Source organism: Entelurus aequoreus, linkage group LG10 (assembly GCF_033978785.1).
Source record: "Entelurus aequoreus isolate RoL-2023_Sb linkage group LG10, RoL_Eaeq_v1.1, whole genome shotgun sequence".
NCBI lineage: Eukaryota > Metazoa > Chordata > Actinopteri > Syngnathiformes > Syngnathidae > Entelurus > Entelurus aequoreus.
In genome coordinates this window covers 74,409,835-74,432,380 of record NC_084740.1, presented here as the reverse complement: position 1 = coordinate 74,432,380, position 22,546 = coordinate 74,409,835, and the positions used below count along the sequence as shown (strand labels likewise).

Genomic DNA, 22,546 nt, shown 5'->3' with positions numbered 1-22,546 from the left:
CTGGTTTTTGGTGCAATATCTACATAGGTGTATAGAGGCCCATTTCCAGCAACTATCACTCCAGTGTTCTAATGGTACAATGTGTTTGCTCATTGGCTCAGAAGGCTAATTGATGATTAGAAAACCCTTGTGCAATCATGTTCACACATCTGAAAACAGTTTAGCTCGTTACAGAAGCTACAAAACTGACCTTCCTTTGAGCAGATTGAGTTTCTGGAGCATCACATTTGTGGGGTCAATTAAACGCTCAAAATGGCCAGAAAAAGAGAACTACCATCTGAAACTCGACAGTCTATTCTTGTTCTTAGAAATGAAGGCTATTCCACAAAATTGTTTGGGTGACCCCAAACTTTTGAATGGTAGTGTACACTTTTTAAAAATTTTTTAAAGCATTTTTATCAAATATTAATATTGTAGTTTTCCATTTTTAAAGGTGATCGTTTATTCTTTGGAGTTTGCCTTAATAATGAATTACTTGCTTGCTCATTCAGTTTAAAAATATATATATATACACAGTACAGGCCAAAAGTTTGGACACACCTTCTCCTCATTAAGTGTGTTTGGTTTTTTTTCATGACTATTTACATTGTAGATTGTCACTGAAGGCATCACAACTATGAATGAACATATGTGGGGTTATGTACTTAACAAAAAAAGGTGAAATAACTGAAAACATGTTTTATATTCTAGTTTCTTCTAAATAGCCAACCTTTGCTCTGATTACTGTTTTGCACGCTCTTGGCATTCTCTCGATGAGCTTCAAGAGGTAGTCACCTGAAATGGTTTTCACTTCACAGGTGTGCTTGAGTACCCCTAGTGGCAGCTGAGTAGGTGAATAGCTGCAGTAGCTACGTTACCTTTGTAATGAAGGCACCGTGTTACTGAAATACTTCCTTGGTGTAATCTCTTACAGTAACAATGTCTCCAATACTGCGTAATATGCAGGTCACGGCATGTAAATGGGGTATTGTTGGTGGTTTTTGGTAGATAAATCCCATTAGCTACTTTGTTAGCAGTCTCATACTAGCGTTTTTGTCCAAATGTTTTCAAATTATATTTAGAAAAAAGAGAAAAATATGTGTCCTTGTCTCACGTAGGAATTGTGAATGATGGGCGAAAATCCAAACAAGGTGCAGTTCCCCTTTAAGGAGAACCAGTCAATATAAAGTTGTTTTCCCCTTCTTGTGGTAGAATCAGGTTAATGCTGTCATCCTTTTATTTCAAAGTATTTTTACACTGAACAGGAAGTCACCGTGTACAAATTTTTCACTTCCAAAATGATACTGATGTTGATCCTATTTTGTAGTGTGGAATTTTAGAAAAAGCTTGGTAGAGTGAAATTACTCTTAAGACCAATGGAAGGTATGACAAACACTAACCCAGGGGTCGGCAACCTTTACCACTGAAAGAGCCATTTTGGAAAGTTTCACAAATTTAAGAAAACAATGGGAGCCACAAAAAAATGTTGACAATTTAAAATGAAAAACACCGCATACAAAGCTTAAATTGCTTTGCGCTATGTTAACAAGGAGTCTCTGACACACGCACCGGCACGCATCTCAATATGGAAATTTAATGTTAGTGCGGCCCGCGACTTTTAACTGAATGGCGCTTGATAGCGTCTTTCTTGCCAACCCTCTCAATTTTCCGGGAGACTCCCAAATTTCAGGACGTGCTGGCACTGCTTTTAGCGCCCTCTACAGCCTGCCCAAAACAGCGTACCTGCTTGGCCACATGTTGAATGCAGCTTTTGCTTGCTAACGCAAGTGCCAGCAAGGCATACTTGTTCAACAGCCACACAGCTTACACTGATGGTAGTCGTACAAAAACAACTTTAACACTGTTACGTTACAAATAAGCGCCACACTTTGAACCCACACCAAAAAAGAATGAAAAACACATTTCTGAAGAACATCTGCACTGTAACACAACATAAACACAACACAACAAATACCCAGAATCCCATGCAGCCCTAACTCTTCCGCTCAACCGACACACGGAGAGGGGGGGGGGTTGATGTGTGGGGGGAGTTTGGTGGTAGCGGGGGTGTATAATGTAGACCGGAAGAGTTAGGGCTGCATGGGATTCTGGGTATTTGTTGTGTTGTGTTATGGTGTGGATGTTCTCCAGAAATGTTTTTGTCATTCTTTTTTGGTGTGGGTTCACAGTGTAGCGCATATTTGTAACGTAACAGTGTTAAAGTTGTTTTTGTACGACTACCGTCAGTGTAAGCTGTGTGGCTGTTGAGCAAGTATGCTTTGCTGTCTCCTACGTGTGCAAGTAAAAGCAACATATAACATGTGGCCGGGCTGGCACGCTGTTTGTAAATGCTATAGAGGACAATTAATGCAGTGCCATTAGGGCACACCCTTGATTAAGTCATTAGAGTGAAAATAGGATAATAATTGCCCTGGGAGATTGCTAGGAGAGGCAGTCTCCTGGGAAAATTGGGGGGGTCGTTAAGTATACTGGGAAAACCGGGAGGGTCGGCAAGTATGCACCTGAGCCGCATCAGAGTGGTCAAAGAGTCGCATGCGGCTCCGGAGCCGCGGGTTGCCGACCCCTGCACTAACCTATTTATTTTTAACTGTCTGGAATAAACGTATGCTGTTTTTTGAGTTGAAGTGAAGTGGTAATGGGTTTTTGGTGACACCTAGAATAGTATAATATTTACTATAATCTTTGAAGTTAAGCTCATGAAGCAGTAAATTGAATGATGCTGACACGTTTTTTAATGGATACTTTTTAATACGCTTCTGCCTTGGAGACTTTGTATGTGTAAGTAACATGTAACTATGATTATTTCATACTTGTTTATATTGACAAATGTCACATTTTAGACAACTATATTGTTCAATTCAAGGACACTTAACAGTTGTGGTCAAAAGTTTACATACACTTGTAAAGAACATAATGTCATGGCTGTGTTGAGTTTCCAATCATTTCTACAACTCTTATTTTTTTGTGATAGAGTGATTGGAGCACATACTTGTTGGTCACAAAAACAATCATGAAGTTGTTTTTTTTAATGAATTTATTATGGGTCTACTGAAAATGTGACCAAATCTGCTGTGTCAAAAGTATACCCTTGGCAAGTTTCACTGCAATAAGGCGCTTTTGGTAGCCATCCACAAGCTTCTGGTTGAACTTTTGACCACTCCTCTTGACAAAATTGGTGCAGTTCAGCTAAATGTGTTGGTTTTCTGACATGGACTTGTTTCTTCAGTATTGTCCACACGTTTAAGTCAGGACTTTAGGAAGGCCATTCTAAAGGACAATGACCCCAAACACACGTCAAAAGTGGTAAAGGAATGGCTAAATCAGGCGAGAATTAAGGTTTTAGAATGGCCTTACCAAAGTCCTGACTTAAACCCCATTGAGAACATGTGGACAATGCTGAAGAAACAAATCATGTCAGAAATCCAACAAATTTAGCTGAACTGCACCAATTTTGTCAAGAGGAGTGGTCAAAAGTTCAACCAGAAGCTTGTGGATGGCTACCAAAAGCGCTTTATTGCAGTGAAACTTGCCAAGGGACATGTAAGCAAATATTAACATTGCTGTATGTATACCTTTGACCCTGCAGATTTGGTCACATTTTCAGTAGACCCATAATAAATTCATAAAAGAACCAAACTTCATGAATGTTTTTTGTGACCAACAAGTATGTGCTCCAATCACTCTATCACAAAAAAATAAAAGTTGTAGAAATTATTGGAAACTCAAGACAGCCATGACATTATGTCCTTTACAAGTGTATGTAAACTTTTGATCACGACTGTATGTACATCTAGCTTGTGTGCTTAGCTGCTGTTTAGCTGCTAGCTCCTAGTAGCCTATAACCCAGTAGTTGTCAAACTTTTTTCACCAAGTACCACCTCAAACACTTCCAAGTACCACCATAATGACCAACATCAAAATATAGTCCACCATGAATTGATTTACGTGGACCCCGACTTAAACAAGTTGAAAAACTTATTCGGGTGTTACCATTTAGTGGTCAATTGTACGGAATATGCACTGAACTGTGCAATCTACTAATAAAAGTTTCAATCAATCAATCAAAAAGTTGCATAGTAGGCGTAAATATTCATTCAAAATAAGGCTGATGTTTTATTTAACAAATAGATGTATTATTTTTGGCCACTGTAACATTACACACAGTTTGAACAGTAACCCTGTGTCTGAATATCGGAAAATAAAACACTAATCTCTTAATAAAGATGTTATTTGGCATACAATTAGATGGGGCCTGCGTACCAGTAGTGGTACTCGTACCACATTTTAAGAATCACTGCTATAGTCTACTATGTTAACCTTTTTGTAAATGACTTGACTAAATTAGAAGAAAACACCAACGATGTGTCGGAGGACATTTAGCGATAATAAGGAAGTTAACAAAGCTGCATATTCGGCTTTAACGGATTATTTCTTAAGCATACGACCCCTTAGGCTTTCAAATTATTTCTCGACAAAAGCGGTCGAAAATGTACAGTTGTTTCTCCTTAATGTATTTGATTGTGGCGGTGCGCCACGGCAACATGTTAGCCGCCACACCTTAAAAATTAGTTTTTTTTTACCTGAAAACAAAATAAAGTAATACAATGTATTGTAGCGTCCAGAAGAAAGCACACAAAATCTGACGCTCTTATTGCCAATTTTACACTAACAACGGGCCTAATTCTAGCAAGCATTTCCTCTGTGTTTCACTCCTAGACACACAACAACACTTCCTCATTCTACGCCAACACAGTGTGTTCACAGACCATGGGAAAAACGAACATCATGACACACCAGTAACACCAGCAGGTAGTTACAGTATAAATGGATATAAACGTAGTTTATGTTTTGCGCAGTATTGACTAGTGATGCATTGAAAATGTGTCCGCCGAAAAAGGATGTACAAGCCCCGTTTCCATATGAGTTGGGAAATTGTGTTAGATGTAAATATAAACGGAATACAATGATTTGCAAATCCTTTTCAACCCATATTCAATTGAATGCACTACAAAGACAAGATATTTGATGTTCAAACTCATAAACTTTATTTTTTTTTTGCAAATAATAATTAACTTAGAATTTCATGGCTGCAACACATGCCAAAGTAGTTGGGAAAGGGCATGTTCACCACTGTGTTACATGGCCTTTTCTTTTAACAACACTCAATAAACGATTGGGAACTGAGGAAACTAGTTGTTGAAGCTTTGAAAGTGGAATTCTTTCCCATTCTTGTTTTATGTAGAGCTTCAGTCGTTCAACAGTCCGTGGTCTCCGCTGTCGTATTTTACGCTTTATAATGCGCCACACATTTTTGATGGGAGACAGGTCTGGTCTGCAGGCGGGCCAGGAAAGTACCCGCACTCTTTTTTTTACGAAGCCACGCTGTTGTAACACGTGCTGAATGTGGCTTGGCATTGTCTTGCTGAAATAATCAGGGGCGTCCATGAAAAAGACGGCGCTTAGATGGCAGCATATGTTGTTCCAAAACCTGTATGTACCTTTCAGCATTAATGGTGCCTTCACAGATGTGTAAGTTACCCATGTCTTGGGCACTAATGCACCCCCATACCATCACACATGCTGGCTTTTCAACTTTGCGTCGATAACAGTCTGGATGGTTCAATGTCGAATATTTCCAAAAACCATTTGAAATGTGGACTCGTCAGACCACAGAACACTTTTCCACTTTGCATGAGTCCATCTCAGATGATCTCGGGCCCAGAGAAGCCGGCGGCGTTTCTGGGTGTTGTTGATAAATGGCTTTCGCTTTGCATAGGAGAGTTTTAACTTGCACTTACAGATGTAGCGACGAACTGTATTTAGTGACAGTGGGTTTCTGAAGTGTTCCTGAGCCCATGTGGTGATATCCTTTAGAGATTGCTGTCGGTTTTTGATACAGTGCTGTCTGAGGGATCGAAGGTCACGGTCATTCAATGTTGGTTTCCGGCCGTGCCGCTTACGTGGAGGGATTTCTCCAGATTCTCTGAACCTTTTGATGATATTATGGACCGTAGATGTTGAAATCCCTAAATTTCCTGCAATTGCACTTTGAGAAACGTTGTTCTTAAACTGTTTGACTATTTGCTCACGCAGTTGTGGACAAAGGGGTGTACCTCGCCCCATCCTTTCTTGTGAAAGACTGAGCATTTTTTGGGAAGCTGTTTTTATACCCAATCATGGCACCCACCTGTTCCCAATTTGCCTGCACACCTGTGGGATGTTCCAAATAAGTGTTTGATGAACATTCCTCAACTTTATCAGTATTTATTGCCACCTTTCCCAACTTCTTTGTCACGTGTTGCTGCCATCAAATTCTAAAGTTAATGATTATTTGCACAAAAAAAAAAGTTTATCAGTTTGAACATCAAATATGTTGTCTTTGTAGCATATTCAACTGAATATGGCTTGAAAAGGATGCAAATCATTGTATTCCGTTTATATTTACATCTAACACAATTTCCCAACTCATATGGAAACAGTGTTTGTACTTTGACCACTGGAACAGCGCAGCCATACGGGGTTGTCTGGATCGGAGGCAGCATGTCCGTGATGTGGACGTACTGTAAGGTATCTCGAGCGGCCCAACGATCTTCAAAATTTAAGATGACAGTGGATTTCAAGGAAAGAAATGCTCCCAGCAGCGCGAAGCAAGTGTGACGTCAGGCTCTCTGCAGCTTGCTTTTTGTTTGCGGACATTGAGGCGACACAAGCAAAGAGTCTCGAACAAGGATGTAACGGTTAAAGGTATAATGATACAGTCGCGATCAAAAGTTTACATACACTTGTAAAGGACATAATGTCATGGCTGTCTTGAGTTTACAATAATTTCTACAACTCTTATTTTTTTGTGATAGAGTGATTGGAGCACATACTTGTTGGTCACAAAAAACATTCATGAAGTTTGGTTCCTTTATGAATTTATTATGAGTCTACTGAAAATGTGAGCAAATGTGCTGGGTCAAAAGTATACATACAGCAATGTTAATATTTGCTTACATGTCCCTTGGCAAGTTTCACTGCAATAAGGCGCTTTTGGTAGCCATCCACAAGCTTCTGCTTGAATTTTTGACCACTCCTCTTGACAAAATTGGTGCAGTTCGGCTAAATTTGTTGGTTTTCTGACATGGACTTGTTTCTTCAGCATTGTCCACACGTTTAAGTCAGGACTTTGGGAAGGCCATTCTAAAACCTTAATTCTAGCCTAATTTAGCCATTCCTTTACCACTTTTGACATTTGTTTGGGGACATTGTCCTGTTGGAACACCCAACTGCGCCCAAGAGCCAACCTCCGGGCTGATGATTTTAGCTTGTCCTGAAGAATTTGGAGGTAATCCTCCTTTTTATTATCCCATTTACTCTCTGTAAAGCACCAGTTCCATTGGCAGCAAAGCAGGCCCAGAGCATAATACTACCACCGCCATGCTTGACGGTAGGAAGGTGTTCCTGGGATTAAAGGCCTCACCTTTTCTCCTTCAAACATATTGCTGGGTGTTGTGGCCAAACAGCTCAATTTGTGTTTAATCTGACATCACATGGACAAAGATAAGACCTTCTGGAGGAAAGTTCTGTGTCTTGAGCTTAAATCCAGTAATACCGTTTACATTTTTAATTACAGAAAACCTGTCATTTCTTACTGCATTTTAGACAACACTGCTTACTTCCTGAAAACTGAAGTGCCGCAGAGCCTGCGCATGCGCACAAGTGCCACTAGGCTCAAGAACATGAACATGGACCGTGCTTTGAAAATGTTCCCTCCGAGTAATTGGAGACGATCGCTTCGTTTCACTTAATTTCAATCGCTTCTACTTCTAGGTGTGTGTTTAACAACACAATGCTGTTGGAGGAGAACAATTTTTGATGTTGCGGTTTCATTTTGAACGTGCAATTAGCGTCCGTCCGTCAGCTGCTGGGACTGAGAGTTACAATGCAGCAGCCGATGTGTCGGGAACTTTGCCACAACTTGTTTGTAAAGTTGGATGATCACTTGTCTTTTCACTGCTAACTTTGTCAGTGTTCCAATAACATAAATACTAGCTCAAATGTTTTGTCATCTTCGAATTAAACGCAGGCTGTGTTGTTGTGAGGCACAAAGATTGTGTGTTAGATGTGGGAGTTATCACCCCTGTTTATTTGTGTTGCCCAAACTGTTGCACTGAAGTACATGGTTGTTGACGAACAAAGCTTGTTTATTAGACTTTATCTTCATTAGCCCAACTGCTTTGTGTTTTATATTGATATCAAAAAGTAAACACCATGTTTTTTACAATGCTTGTGTTTTTCTTCATTCCACAAAGTAATTATTTTAATAACCATTCATGTGACATAGCATTTTGCTAATGTTTTATGGTGTATAATTAATACCTATACGACAAGTTTCTGCTCAAACTCTCAATGGACCTGTCTCGATACAGCATTTACTGTATTTTTCGGACTATAAGTCGCAGTTTTTTTCGTAGTTTGGCCCGGGGTGCGACTTATACTCAGGAGCGATTTATGTGTGAAATTATTAACACATTAGCGTAAAATATCAAATAATATTATTGATCTCATTCACGTAAGAGACTAGACGTATAAGATTTCATGGGATTTAGCGATTAGGAGTGACAGATTGTTTGGTAAACGTATAGCATGTTCTATATGTTATAGTTATTTGAATGACTCTTACCATAATATGTTACGTTAACATACCAGGCACGTTCTCAGTTGGTTATTTATGCCTCATATAACGTACACTTATTCAGCCTGTTGTTCACTATTCTTTATTTATTTTAAATTGCCTTTCAAAGGTCTATTCTTGGTGTTGGGTTTTATCAAATAAATTTCCCCCAAAAATGCGACTTATATGTTTTTTTCCTTCTTTATTATGCATTTTCGGCCGGTGCGACTCATACTCCGGAGCGACTTATAGTCTGAAAAATACGGTACATGTACACACATATGTACATAACTTAAAAAATACCTTTTTCTATGAAAATGTAAAAATAGGGATAACGTGATCATGTAATAAAAAAGCTGATACTATTAATGAACAAAAACACAAATATTTGTCTTTAAATATATAGATAACGTTTATCTTGAGCATTTTTATGAGATATTACAATATTTGATATGATGGTCGTTCACTCCCCAACACTGTTTTACCAAACATAATGAATAATATTGATTAATGATCCTGATTTCAATATTGATGAAAATAATCTTGATTATTATTTTGCCCATAATCGTGCATGTGTAAGACTTGACCTCATACATGAACACTATTTTTATCTATGTGGACAAAAAGTGCAGTTTCGTCTTATGTCAATAAGGTGTCATCTTGCGAAATGTTCACAATTATTTATAGTATTATTTTGTTTCTGCCATTTCACTTTGTTTATAGTGCTTGTGTTGCTTTCATATGCACATTGAACTTTCTACTTGTGTTTGTTTTTTTGTTATTTAAAATAAAACTTGGTTGAAATATTTCAGTGTAAGTATTTTTTTTAAAGTTTTGAGCACATTTAGAATTACCGTGATAATAATAACCGTGATCATTTTGGTCACAATAACTGTGGAAATAAATGTTCATACCGTGACATCCCTAGTCTCTAAACACGAGTACGGTTTACAATAACACCATAAATAGATGTTAGATTGTTTGCCAGTTGTTTTTAATAAAGAAAGAGTGATTAAATGGATTGTAGAAATCTCTAGAAAATAAAGGAAAACTATGTTATGTAAGAAAAACATATGTTAATACTATAATCTATAACAGATTTGTTTTAAATCTTTGTAAACATTTTTCTGCCTTTTTAACGAAAATATATGCTCATTGACCACACCCCCATCATCACAGGTATCTTGTCAATCTAGGGCAAACTCTCCATGGTCCATATTTATCTGTTCTCAGCCGCACTATTACACTAAGACTGACAACCATCACCCGAGTGCCCCGGTGGTAAAACACATTTCCAGCCGAGCCAGCTTGGGTTGTCATGGCGACCCGTGGAGCTCGCTACAGGTGTTGTTGGGAGGGGCAAGGTCTATGTTTGCACTAAGAGCACTTTGGTACCTGAGGTGTGTTTGGACTTGAAAGGTTTCTTTGTAAATGCTGTTTGGGTTTACAGCATTGACCAGCGAACAACGCTTTTGTTTGGAATCTGCTAGGTTTTTGAACTAGACTGTGGTCTCCCCAAAAAAAAGCTTTTTTAACATCTTTTTGCATGGTTTGTTCAAGGCTGGATGCATCACACAGTGGAGCAGCTGGGCGACAAAGGCACCAAGGACAGTTATGCCATTCAGTGTCTGCAGAAGTCTCTAGAGGCTGATCCAAACTCGGGCCAGTCCTGGTATTTCCTGGGCAGGTAGGATGACACAAAATAATCTTAGTCTACATGACAATGCATTTGCACACACGTGCCAAACCAACATGATTTGCCTAAGGGCCTTTGAACCAATCCGAACGCTGTTTTGTTCCTGTCCAAAAAGGCACAAGCCTGAAAAAGCTGACTTGCTCGTCTGACGCCTCGCATTTATGGCTACTTAAAGGTGCTGCAGGAAGTGGGTAGGAAACTGCCTAGAGGGCGCTGACGTTCGAACAAGCCACAATCAATATAACCAGGGTTTCCGCGGGTCATTAAAAATCATTAAAGGGATTTTGCAAAAATTAGGCCTTAAATGGCATTAAAAAGCATTAAATACGATGTCCAGAGGCTTTAAAAAATGCCATACAATTGTAGGCCTGGGCCAATAGTAGGGGTGTAACGGTACACAAACATTTCGGTTCAGTACGTACCTCAGTTTAGAGGTCACGGTTCGGTGCATTTTCGGTCCAGTAAGAAAACTAAATATACATTTTTGGGTTATTTATTTGCCAAATTTGCAAAATCTTCCACCAAAAATATTTTTCTTAGTGGAATATTTGATGTGAAGTAATGGGAACCTTGGATAGGTCAATAATTCATAATAACATTGATTTTGATTCAATATTATGTTTTGAGCAATGACAGTTTGAAAGAAAAACAAAACAGCTTTGTTTTATTAGTCAACATTGCAACTTTTTCTAAATTACATTTAACCTTTAAGCTTTTTATTTCACTTTTGTTATGTTTTTGTTCATTTTAATAGTATTTTTAGAATGTGCCGTGGGCCTTTAAAACATTAGCTGTGGGCCGCAAAAGGCCTCCGGGGCACACTTTTGACACCCCTGCTATAGATAATAAAGAATTAAATGTGATAAATCTATGGATAAAAAGCAGAGCCTGGCGACACATACGCGTTTATCATAACTCTCTCTCTCTCTCTCTGTCTCTCTGTCTCTGCCCCTCCCTCACCAATGCTGCTGCGCGCACAATTTGTTTTGTTTTTAACCCCTTCTTAACCCTGAACGTACATTGAAAATACACGCAACCTTAACTCAAAATGCCGGACATTTGAGGCATTTAAGAAACTCCGCAATGACAGCTCCGCAAAAGAGGACATGTCTGATGAAAAGAGGACGTATGGTCAGTCTGTCGTAGCCCGTTAGCTGCTAGCATGCCGTGTGTTGTTCCTCGGTGTGCATTGTTTACACAACGTGCGTTACGCTACTTAATATGTCCGTGTGGAAACTCGTTCGGTACACAACCGAACCGAAACCCTCGTACCGAAAAGGTTCAATACAAATACACGTACCGTTACACCCCTAGCCAATAGTCAATAAGTCATTTAATTCAACGATTAATCCAGGCATGTGAAATGTCCGTGAAAACCCGCGTTTTTAAACATTGATTTTCGCGTCGAAATATCACTTCTGCGGTTCTTTAATGAAATATAAAAATAATATGATCCCAAACAAAATGTGTTGAAGGCTCCACTCAACTGCAGGTACTCTCTGTTCCTCTTGCTTTCACAGCGCAGTGAGTTGCAGGACGGGGAGACAATCAGGGACACCGAAACAAGCTCGCGAGTTAGCATGGTTAGCATGATCTAGCTAGCTTAATTGTTGCCTCCGTCGGCTCTCCCGAGCCACAACGTTGACGGTTTCCTACTTTGCTGCTAATCATATATAGAACACTGTTAGTTCCTAACCAGTTGTAGTTCTAGAGTAGCCAGCGAGAAGGTATATTTATGACGTGACAGAGGTCACACCACCAGAAGTTTATTACCCGAGGGGGCGTGGCTAAAGGTTAGAGTTGCCAAATGGGAAACGTTTTCTGAGTTCTTTCCATGCATGTTATATAATTTTACATTACATTTTCAGTAATAATAATGTTAGTGAATTATCTACTAAAAGAATATGTGCAACATTACATGAGACATGTGAGTGTCAAAATGACGTTTTGTTGGTAGATGAGACTAAATCTAAAGGTAAAATATAGCGTAGAAATGCACCCAATTGCAGGAAATGTACCGTATTTTCCGTACAATAGGGTGCACTGGATTATAAGGCGGATGCCGACGCCGTTGCATCCGCAAAGGCGGACATGCAAATTTGCAGGACTTATGCAGATCCCAAATACAGATCAGCAGGTACCATGAGGTAAGAAAAGTTTCTTTTGCATAATATTGCGAAACAAAACGCCAGATAACGTCTTACCTTATACACACACCATAATAATACTCGTATGGTGAGGCACAGTACAATCCATCAAGCGGTGCTGCTTCATAGCTTACCAAAGTCAAACTAAAACATTTTGATCGATTTTTGAGCACCGTGTGTAATGTTTTATATTTTCAATGGAACATATAACATTTTGGTGTTGTTTACTTGAGTCATATTGCAGTCTACACATATCTCTTATGTGTGACTGCCATCTACTGGTCACACTTATTATTACACCATGTGCCAAATAAAATGGCTTTGAGGTCGGTGAGCACAACCAAAATTATTCCGTACATTATGCGCACCGGGTTATAAGGTGCACTGTCGAGTTTTGGGAAAATGGCAAGGGAAGGCAACTTTATTTATATAGCACGTTTACAACAATTTTGAAATTGGACCGAAGTGCTTTACTGGTTAAAAAGCATAGAGCAAAAAAACAAAACAAAGAACATAAACAATAATTGAGCTAAACAAGATAGTGCAAAAGCAATACGGTAAAAGGGTTCGAATAAAAAGTAAAATTGCAAGATAAAAATAATGAAATAAAAGTGCGACAAATTGAAAAAAACAAAAGCGAAGGGGGGGGGGGGTAGGGGGGACTAGAAATGGTGGCCTAGTGGGCGGGCTCAGTTCAGGTTAAAGGCCTGCGAGAAGAGGTAGGTCTTAAAGGCCTACTGAAATGAATTTTTTTTATTTAAACGGGGATAGCAGATCTATTCTATGTGTCATACTTGATCATTTCGCGATATTGCCATATTTTTGCTGAAAGGATTTAGTATAGAACAACGACGATAAAGATTGCAACTTTTGGTATCTGATAAAAAAAAGGCTTGCACCTACCGGAAGTAGCGTGACGTAGTCAGTTGAACATATACGCAAAGTTCCCTATTGTTTACAATGATGGCCGCATGAAGTGAGAGAGATTCGGACCGAGAAAGCGACAATTTCCCCATTAATTTGAGCGAGGATGAAAGATTTGTGGATGAGTAAAGTGCAAGTGAAGGACTAGTGGGGAGTTGAAGCTATTCAGATAGGGAAGATGCTGTGAGAGCCGGGGGTGACCTGATATTCAGCTGGGAATGACTACAACAGTAAATAAACACAAGACATATATATACTCTATTAGCCACAACACAACCAGGCTTATATTTAATATGCCACAAATTAATCCTGCATAATAACACCTGCGTGTTTGTTATGCTAGCTCCTAGCTCCTCTGCTAGCTCCTAGCTCCATAGAACACGCCAATACAATTCAAACACCCGATCAACACACACAATCACTCAGCCCAAAAGACCGTTCACCTAACCCAAGGTTCATAAAGCTTATATATTTTTAAAAAGTTACGTACGTGACGCGCACTTACGGTACGGTACGTGTTATGCTAGCTCCTAGCTCCTCTGCTAGCTCCTAGCTCCATAGAACACGCCAATACAATTCAAACACATGATCAACACACACAATCACTCAGCCCAAAAGACCGTTCACCTAACCCAAGGTTCATAAAGCTTATATATTTTAAAAAAGTTACGTACATACGCAAAAAAAAGCCAAAGCTGCATACTCACAGTAGCACGTCTGCGTCTTTGTCATCCAAATCAAAGTAATCCTGGTAAGAGTCTGTGTTGTCCCAGTTCTCTACAGGCGTCTGTGTATCCAAATCAAAAGTCCTCCTGGTTAGAGTCTCTGTTATCCGAGTTCTTCCATCTTGACTGCATCTTTCGGGAATGTAAACAAAGAAGCGCCGGCTGTGTACTGTTGTGGCTGACTACGTTCGAAAAATACGTCCATTTCGCACCGACAACTTTCTTCTTTGCTTGCTTGGCTTCCTTCTCCATAATGCAATGAACATGATTGAAACAGATTCACGAACACAGATGTCCAGAATACTGTGGAATTATGAAATGAAAACAGAGCTTTTTCGTACCGGCTTCAATGTGGAAGGCATACCCGTGTTCGTCGGGCTACGTCACGCGCATACGTCATCCTCAGAGGCGTTTCGAACCGGAAGTTTAGCGGCAAATTTAAAATGTCACTTTATAAGTTAACCCGGCCGTATTGGCATGTGTTATAATGTTAAGATTTCATCATTGATATATAAACTATCAGACTGCGTGGTCGGTAGTAGTGGGTTTCAGTAGGCCTTTAAGAAGGGTTTTGAAGACCCCCAGGCTCTGGAGGGGAAGGCTGTTCTTAAGAAGGGTTTTGAAGACCCCCAGGCTCTGGAGGGGAAGACTGTTCCAGAGCTTCAGGGCTGCAACGGAGAAGGCTCTGTCCCCTCCGGTCTTTAGCCTGGATCTGGGGACCGCCAGCAGCAGTTGGTCAGCTGACCTTAGGGCTCTAGACGAGGTATGATGGTGCAGAAGCTCGGTCAGGTATTGTGGGGCTAGGGCATTTAGGGATTTAAAAACAATTAACAGTAATTTAAAATCAATGCGGTGACGGACAGGGAGCCAGTGGAGTGAGGCCAGGACTGGGGTGATGTGCTCGCGTTTTTTGGTGCTGTTGAGGAGACGGGCAGCCGCGTTTTGCACAAGCTGCAAGCGGCGGTGTGATGCCTGATCAATCCCAGCGTACAGTGAGTTGTTGTTGTCTAGCCGGTGTGTGATAAAGGCGTGGATAGCAGTCTCCAGATTGCTCTGGGAGAGATAGGCCGTGGTCTTTGCTAGGGTTCTGAGATGGTAAAAGCTGGTACTAACCACTGAGCTGACCTGTTTGGTGAATTTGAAGGCACTATCAAAGATCACTCCGAGATTTCTCACGGAGGACCGGATGTTTTCACCCAGAGGACCTAGAGCACTGACAAACGAGACTGGAGATGTTTCGCCGAAGATGATGATCTCGGTCTTGCTCTCGTTAAAGTTGAGGAAGTTAGCACTCATCCATGCTTTGATGTCAAATGAAAGGATTTCTCGTGCGCCTTATAGTCCGAAAAATACGGTAGTCTTCATTTTCAAAATGTTCTTTCGGAGCTTGTGTGGCAAAACTTTGTGCCGTCAGTTTTCGTCATTTCTTTCTCAAAGGGTGCTCACATGCCTGTAAATGAAAATTAACTTGATAATTTTGTCTGCCCCTATAAATTGCTTTGTCTGTGTGTTTCTTTTCTTTGTCTCAGGCTTTCAAAGTGGATACAAGAGGTCTTACTCATCGCTCTCAGCACTTGAGCACGTTTAATTGAACATAGTGAAGCCTCTTGTCAATCATCCACAATTTTTGTTTCTGTAACTTACACACACAGATTACACGGACATTGCCTCGCTATTCGCGACTCACTGGTGAAAAGCACTGCTAAGTAAAAAAAAAGTTAGGAGAGAAGAAAAAAAAGATTACAAAGCCAAATGTCCCTGTGTGGGAATATTTAATCTTCAAACTGAATAAGTAACATGAGCCTGAACTAGCAAGTACGCAGTAATGGCATATGCAACAAAAAAGACACCAAAACAAACCTCCTGACCCAATTTTTCCAATTGGAGAAAAACTGCACTTTAAGATGTTCAATATTTATCAAAGTCCAATTTTTGTGAACAGATATTCAGATTCCATTTTATTTTTATGTTTATATACCTATTTAGTATAATTAAGTTATGGACCTTCCAATTACAATTGTAAAAAAAATACTACAGTAATAAAAAATATTTTAAGTTTGAAAGGGTTACGTGCATTGTTATTATATATTATAATTACATCAGTGCTTAATTTGGCCACAGTTAATGTAAACTTTTCAACTATTGAACATTGCAGTTCATCCGAAATGTAATTTTTTTTTTAGTTTATATTCTTAATAAATTTGCAAAATTAAAAAAAACAACTTCACAATGTTATGAGGTATTGTGTGTAGAATTTATTCAGTTTTGGAATTAGGCGGTAACATAACACTGTGAAGCACTGTATCAACCACATTTATTGGATTTAAAGCCTAACCGTAATATAATGCTTCATGTAAACACGCCATTTGGAATATTCTGATCTGATCACGCACGTTCAGATCAAAATTTCATTCCGATCGAGATGCGTGGTTTATGCCAATAGTCATTCGAACACATTTTCCGAAATTCGGGTCAGAATTATCCTTACTTTGGATTTCTTTGATGTCAGCCACACTGTGGTGGTAGAGCGGGTACTAAATTTAGTAGTTTTGGAATTAAACGATTGTCTTGCTGCTGTCTCCCCACATGTACAGAAGTAGCGTTATATACTGTTGAGTTTGTTGCTTTAAAAAAGACTAGAAAAAAACAAAAGTATGGTCTTGAGTGTCATGTGTCAATGTAACAATAAAAGAAAGGATCCAGGCGTCGTCTTAACAAGCTGTTTTATTCATGACATTACGGCTACTCCAAACGCTAACGCTAGCCTCCGACACATACACAGAATGTCGTAACATAAAGACGCGCCGCAACCCGTATCTAATCACAACATAAACAACACAGAACAGCTCCATTTCAAAAAGAGAGGTAAAACAAAAGTGGTGAACAAAAGGAAAAAAATTATAAATATCGTGATTAACGTCGGACAAGCACAAATGCACAAAGCTATATTTGTTTACAGTGGAAGTCGACTGCTTCTTAAGGACCTGCAGTGAGTGAACTCGTCCAAAAGATGGCGCCATAGCACAAATAATAAAACACCATTCCGCTTGTTAGGTTATGCACATGTCGAAGTAAAGTATTCCTATTTAAGGTGTGATGCATGAAAATTAACGTTATAATCCGATCCTTTTTTCATTTTCCATGTACACAGTAACATTTTTATAAGATTATAAGTAGGGATGTCCGATAATATCGGCCTGCCGATATTATCGGCCGATAAATGCGTTAAAATGTAATATCGGAAATTATCGATATCAGTTTTTTATTATCTGTATCGTTTTTTTTTTGTTTGTTTTGTTTTTTTTAAATTAAATCAACATAAAAAACACAAAATACACTTACAATTAGTGCACCAACCCAAAAAACCTCCCTCCCCCCATTTCTTTCTGTTATCAATATTCTGGTTCCTAAGTTATATATCAATTATATATCAATACAGTCTGCAAGGGATACAGTCCGTAAGCACACATGATTGTGCGTGCTGCTGGTCCACTAATAGTACTAACCTTTAACAGTTAATTTTACTCATTTTCATTAATTACTAGTTTCTATGTAACTGTTTTTATATTGTTTTACTTTCTTTTTTATTCAAGAAAATGTTTTTAATTTAGTTATCTTATTTTATTATTTTTTTTAAAAAAGTACCTTATCTTCACCATACATGGTTGTCCAAATTAGGCATAAGAATGTGTTAATTCCACGACTGCATATATCGGTTGATATCGGTATCGGTTGATATCTGTATCGGTTGATATCGGTATCGGTAATTAAAGAGTTGGACAATATCGGAATATCGGATATCGGCAAAAAGCCATTATCGGACATCCCTAATTATAAGATTATCATTGTCAAATGCATACAGTTTTGTCTATTCTGTACATACAACTGTATGCTTTTGACTAATGGTAATAATAATGATATGCAGTAACACAAGGGCATTCAATGTATTTAAAGTTATATATAAAAAAAAAAAAGGCTATAAATTAGATTTGCTGATACCTGCAGAAACGGTAACATAGATTTTTTTCTTTCTTAAATAGTCTGCAATAATAAATGTGAATTTATTGGTAACATTTATTTATCGCCCAGGCCTATTAACTATGTTTGTAAGTGAACTCATTGTTCAAGACATAACTCGCCCTTGTCTGTTGGTCTTCCAGGTGTTACTCCAGTATTGGGAATGTGCAAGATGCCTTCATCTCCTATCGTCAATCCATCGATAAGTCAGAGGCCAGCGCTGACACTTGGTGCTCCATAGGGTGAGGAAGAAGCTGGCAATTGAATGGTTGAAAAAAATGTTAATTGTCATTCAACAGTTTTGTATTAGCATGAACGTATTTTTACAACATCATGCTGAAATAATAAATGTTGAATTTATCCGCGTCTTCAGGGTGCTCTACCAGCAGCAAAACCAGCCTATGGACGCGCTGCAGGCCTACATCTGCGCCGTGCAACTGGACCACAACCACAGCGCCGCCTGGATGGATCTGGGCACGCTGTACGAGAGCTGCGGGCAGCCGCACGACGCCATCAAGTGCTATATCAACGCCACGCGCAGCAAGGCCTGCGTCAACACCGCCGCGCTCATGCAGCGCATCAAGCTGCTGCAGGTAAGCTTGTTTGACAACGTGATGCGGCGGCGCCAAGCTATTTAGTGTTATGAAATGCCAAAGCAATCAGCTTTTGCTCTTTTTGTCATTTTCATATCTATCACCCAGATATGAATTTATTTTATTTCACTCTCATTTTCTGTAATGACCAAACATACCTTCATTGCATACATTTGTGATATGTTCTGTACCTTGAAGCTTACAGGTAGCCGAGCTTTTCCCTCTCTTTATGTGGTCTTGTTGGTTCAGCACCTAAATAAGTGTGTGTGTCTTGCACGATCTCTCCTAGGCTCAGTTGTGTAACCTACAGCCAGGTAGTCTGCAGAATAAGAGTAAAATGCTTCCTAGTATTGAGGAGGCGTGGAGCCTACCCATCCCTGCCGAGCTCACGTCCAGGCAGGGGGCCCTGAACGCTGCACAGGCACAGCAGGTGAGAGATCCAGCTCCTACTCAGAGACAGCCGCCAAAACCGTTCTAGTAGTCAACTTTGCTTCTTGGTCGCCATGGAGGTTAAAACCTAAACAACGGGACAGCCTCTTGTCGTGCAGATATCGAGCATTTTTTCCAAAGTGAGATTTGGCAATCCGATAATTACTTTACTCTCCAGTGTCAAATGTGACAGTCCTGCCCCAGATGTCCGATATTGCCAGGCAGCGTTTGTCACACATCTGTGATACTCAGTGCTAGATAAAACTGCGTTACATAATAACAGCGTTACTTTTAGTAGTTACGAGTAATCTAATAATTTTTACGTACGTTACGATGCCGTTACAGATGCGTTCTATGTAGGGATGTCCGATAATATCGGCCTGCCGATATTATCGGCCGATAAATGCGTTAAAATGTAATATCGGAAATTATCGGTATCGTTTTTTTTATTATCTGTATCGTTTTTTTTTTTTTTTTTTTTTTTTAAATTATTAAATCAACATAAAAAACACAAGATACACTTACAATTAGTGCACCAACCCAAAAAACCTCCCTCCCCCCATTTCTTTCTGTTATCAATATTCTGGTTCCTACATTATATATCAATATATATCAATACAGTCTGCAAGGGATACAGTCCGTAAGCACACATGATTGTGCGTGCTGCTGGTCCACTAATAGTACTAACCTTTAACACTTAATTTTACTCATTTTCATTAATTACTAGTTTCTATGTAACTGTTTTTATATTGTTTTACTTTCTTTTTTATTCAAGAAAATGTTTTTAATTTAGTTATCTTATTTTATTATTTTTTTTAAAAAGTACCTTATCTTCACCATACATGGTTGTCCAAATTAGGCATAATAATGTGTTAAATCCACGACTGCATATATCGGTTGATATCGGTATCGGTAATTAAAGAGTTGGACAATATCGGAATATCGGATATCGGCAAAAAGCCATTATCGGACATCCCTAGTTCTATGTAACGTGGCATGCTATTTTTGATGTGGTTGAATGCCAACAAGCCAGCATCAAAAGCACAGCAAGCTCAATGCAGGAATGATCTTTTTACCAAAGCAAGCGGCAACCAGCACCAAACTAAAATGAACTTGATATTAAATAGGAAGAGGCAACATCACACAGCAGACATGTAGGCTAAGTATACACGCACACACATCCACGCACTCCTACTACTACGAGGGAATAATGACCAACAAGTAAATGATTGGAGTGACAGGCTTGCAATACTACAATACCCCGTTTGTGGACACAAGACAGCCATCGGAGCATATTAAATATCTTTATTAACTAGCGCTAATACAATTTTGTGAAAAGATTCAACAGATCTGCCGGCAAACTGCCTTTGCTATGCTAAAAAACACAGCTAAACTAACAATTCTCTTAATTGCATATGCAAGATATTTGAATTTTTTTAAGTATTAGTTAATTACTTTCCCTAGTAATTATTTACTGAAGAGTAATTGCAATTGAATATAAGTTGAAAAGGATTAGCAAATCATTGTATTCTGTTTTTATTTACCATTTACACAACATGCCAACTTCACTGGTTTTGGGTTTGTATATAAAACATTGATGTAGGGTTTTGAAGTTGTCTGAGAGGGCTTTGAAGACTACAACGGTGACTCCAATTAGCCCCAGCTTCCAAATGTTTTTTCTAGAGATGTCCGATAATATCGGTCTGCCGATATTATCGGCCGATAAACGCGTTAAAATGTAATATCGGAAATTATCGGTATCGTTTTTTTATTATCAGTATCGTTTTTTTTATTTTATTTTTTTATTTTTATTTATTAAATCCACATAAAAAACACAAGATACACTTACAATTAGTGTACCAACCCAAAAAACCTCCCTCCCCCATTTACACTCATTCACACAAAAGGGTTGTTTCTTTCTGTTATTAATATTCTGCTTCCTACATTATATATCAATATATATCAATACAGTCTGCAAGGGATACAGTCCGTAAGCACACATGATTGTGCGTGCTGCTGGTCCACTAATAGTACTAACCTTTAACAGTTAATTGTACTCATTTTCATTAATTACTAGTTTCTATGTAACTGTTTTTATATTGTTTTACTTTCTTTTTTATTCAAGAAAATGTTTTTAATTTATTTATCTTATTTTATTTGATTAATTTTTTTAAAAAGTACCTTATCTTCACCATACCTGGTTGTCCAAATTAGGCATAATAATGTGTTAATTCCACGACTGTATATATCGGTTGATATCGGTGTCGGTTGATATCGGTATCGGTAATTAAAGAGTTGGACAATATCGGCAAAAAGCCATTATCGGACATCCCTAGTTTTTTTTTAATCATCTTAAAATCCTAATTAAAAAAAAAATACATTTGTGTTCTTGTCTTTCATAATGATTGTGAACGATAGGCAAAATTCCAAAAAAAAAAAGCGCAGTTCCCCTTTAAGGTTAGCTTAGCTTCGCCAGGCTTTTAGCAGAACATTACAACCACATCTGTTGTTAGCGCTCTCAATAAAGCCCAATAGCAGCAACTGAATCAAATATAGTCAGGGTCATGTTTTTTAACGCAAAATAATTTTAAGTTGCTTTTATTATTGATTATTCAACGCTGACTGATTTCAACCGCATTAGCAGAGACTCGGCTCACTGCATGTCTCCACACTGATGCAACGCTATTGTTGCATTATTCCACCAAAGAAATCACAGCATGAATGCTCTGATTCAGACCTTAATCAACAATTAAGGTGTACAAGCAAGCTGTATTGCAATCAGAGTTGTCATACATTCTTTATTTGGAAGCATGACTTTTTTCTTTTAAAAAAGACTTCACTGGTCATTTTGAGTCGTTGTGGTTGGAGGGCTTCCCCCCCCCGCCCCTCCCTGTTCACCGAATTGCAGATGGCCGTCATCACAAGCTGTTTCTCTGCTGGATTTTGTAGGCCTGTAAGGGGGAGGGAGCCCAAAGCACCAGCAATCACGGCACCCTACAGGCCAGCCCTGCCAAGAAGAAACGCACTGCCAGCCCAGCTAAAGTAACGCCAAGAGCCAAACATGCCGATCACTGCACGCTTTAATCACACTGTGCGTTAAATAATGAGCTGTATTTTTTTCCCCTTTTGGACTGGTTGTGTGCAGAGTGGCGCCGATTTGTGTGCTGACAGTGCCAATCAGCAGCCGGTCCCAAGCTGGTATCTTACACCACAGAAGCTTCAGGTAGGAAATGTTTGCCTTCTTTTTTTATTTTAACCCTTCAACGATTTCCAGAACTACCGTATTTTTTGGAGTATAAGTCGCACCGGCCGAAAATGCATAATAAAGAAGGAAAAAAACATATATAAGTCGCACTGGA

The 22,546-nt window shown here is 39.0% G+C and overlaps 1 protein-coding gene across 3 annotated transcripts in view; it reads left to right on the top strand.

Moving 5' to 3' along the window:
* kdm6a (lysine (K)-specific demethylase 6A) overlaps nucleotides 1-22,546 on the top strand; it is a 123,279-nt gene that overhangs the window by 76,412 nt on the left and 24,321 nt on the right. For all 3 annotated transcript variants that reach the window (XM_062061664.1, XM_062061663.1, XM_062061662.1), the window contains 6 exons: nucleotides 10,217-10,343; nucleotides 18,309-18,407; nucleotides 18,539-18,758; nucleotides 19,048-19,188; nucleotides 22,137-22,229; nucleotides 22,333-22,410. In XM_062061664.1, coding sequence (XP_061917648.1) covers nucleotides 10,222-10,343; nucleotides 18,309-18,407; nucleotides 18,539-18,758; nucleotides 19,048-19,188; nucleotides 22,137-22,229; nucleotides 22,333-22,410 — 753 coding nt within the window. In that variant the 5' untranslated portion in view covers nucleotides 10,217-10,221. The remainder of the gene's footprint in view (nucleotides 1-10,216; nucleotides 10,344-18,308; nucleotides 18,408-18,538; nucleotides 18,759-19,047; nucleotides 19,189-22,136; nucleotides 22,230-22,332; nucleotides 22,411-22,546) is intronic.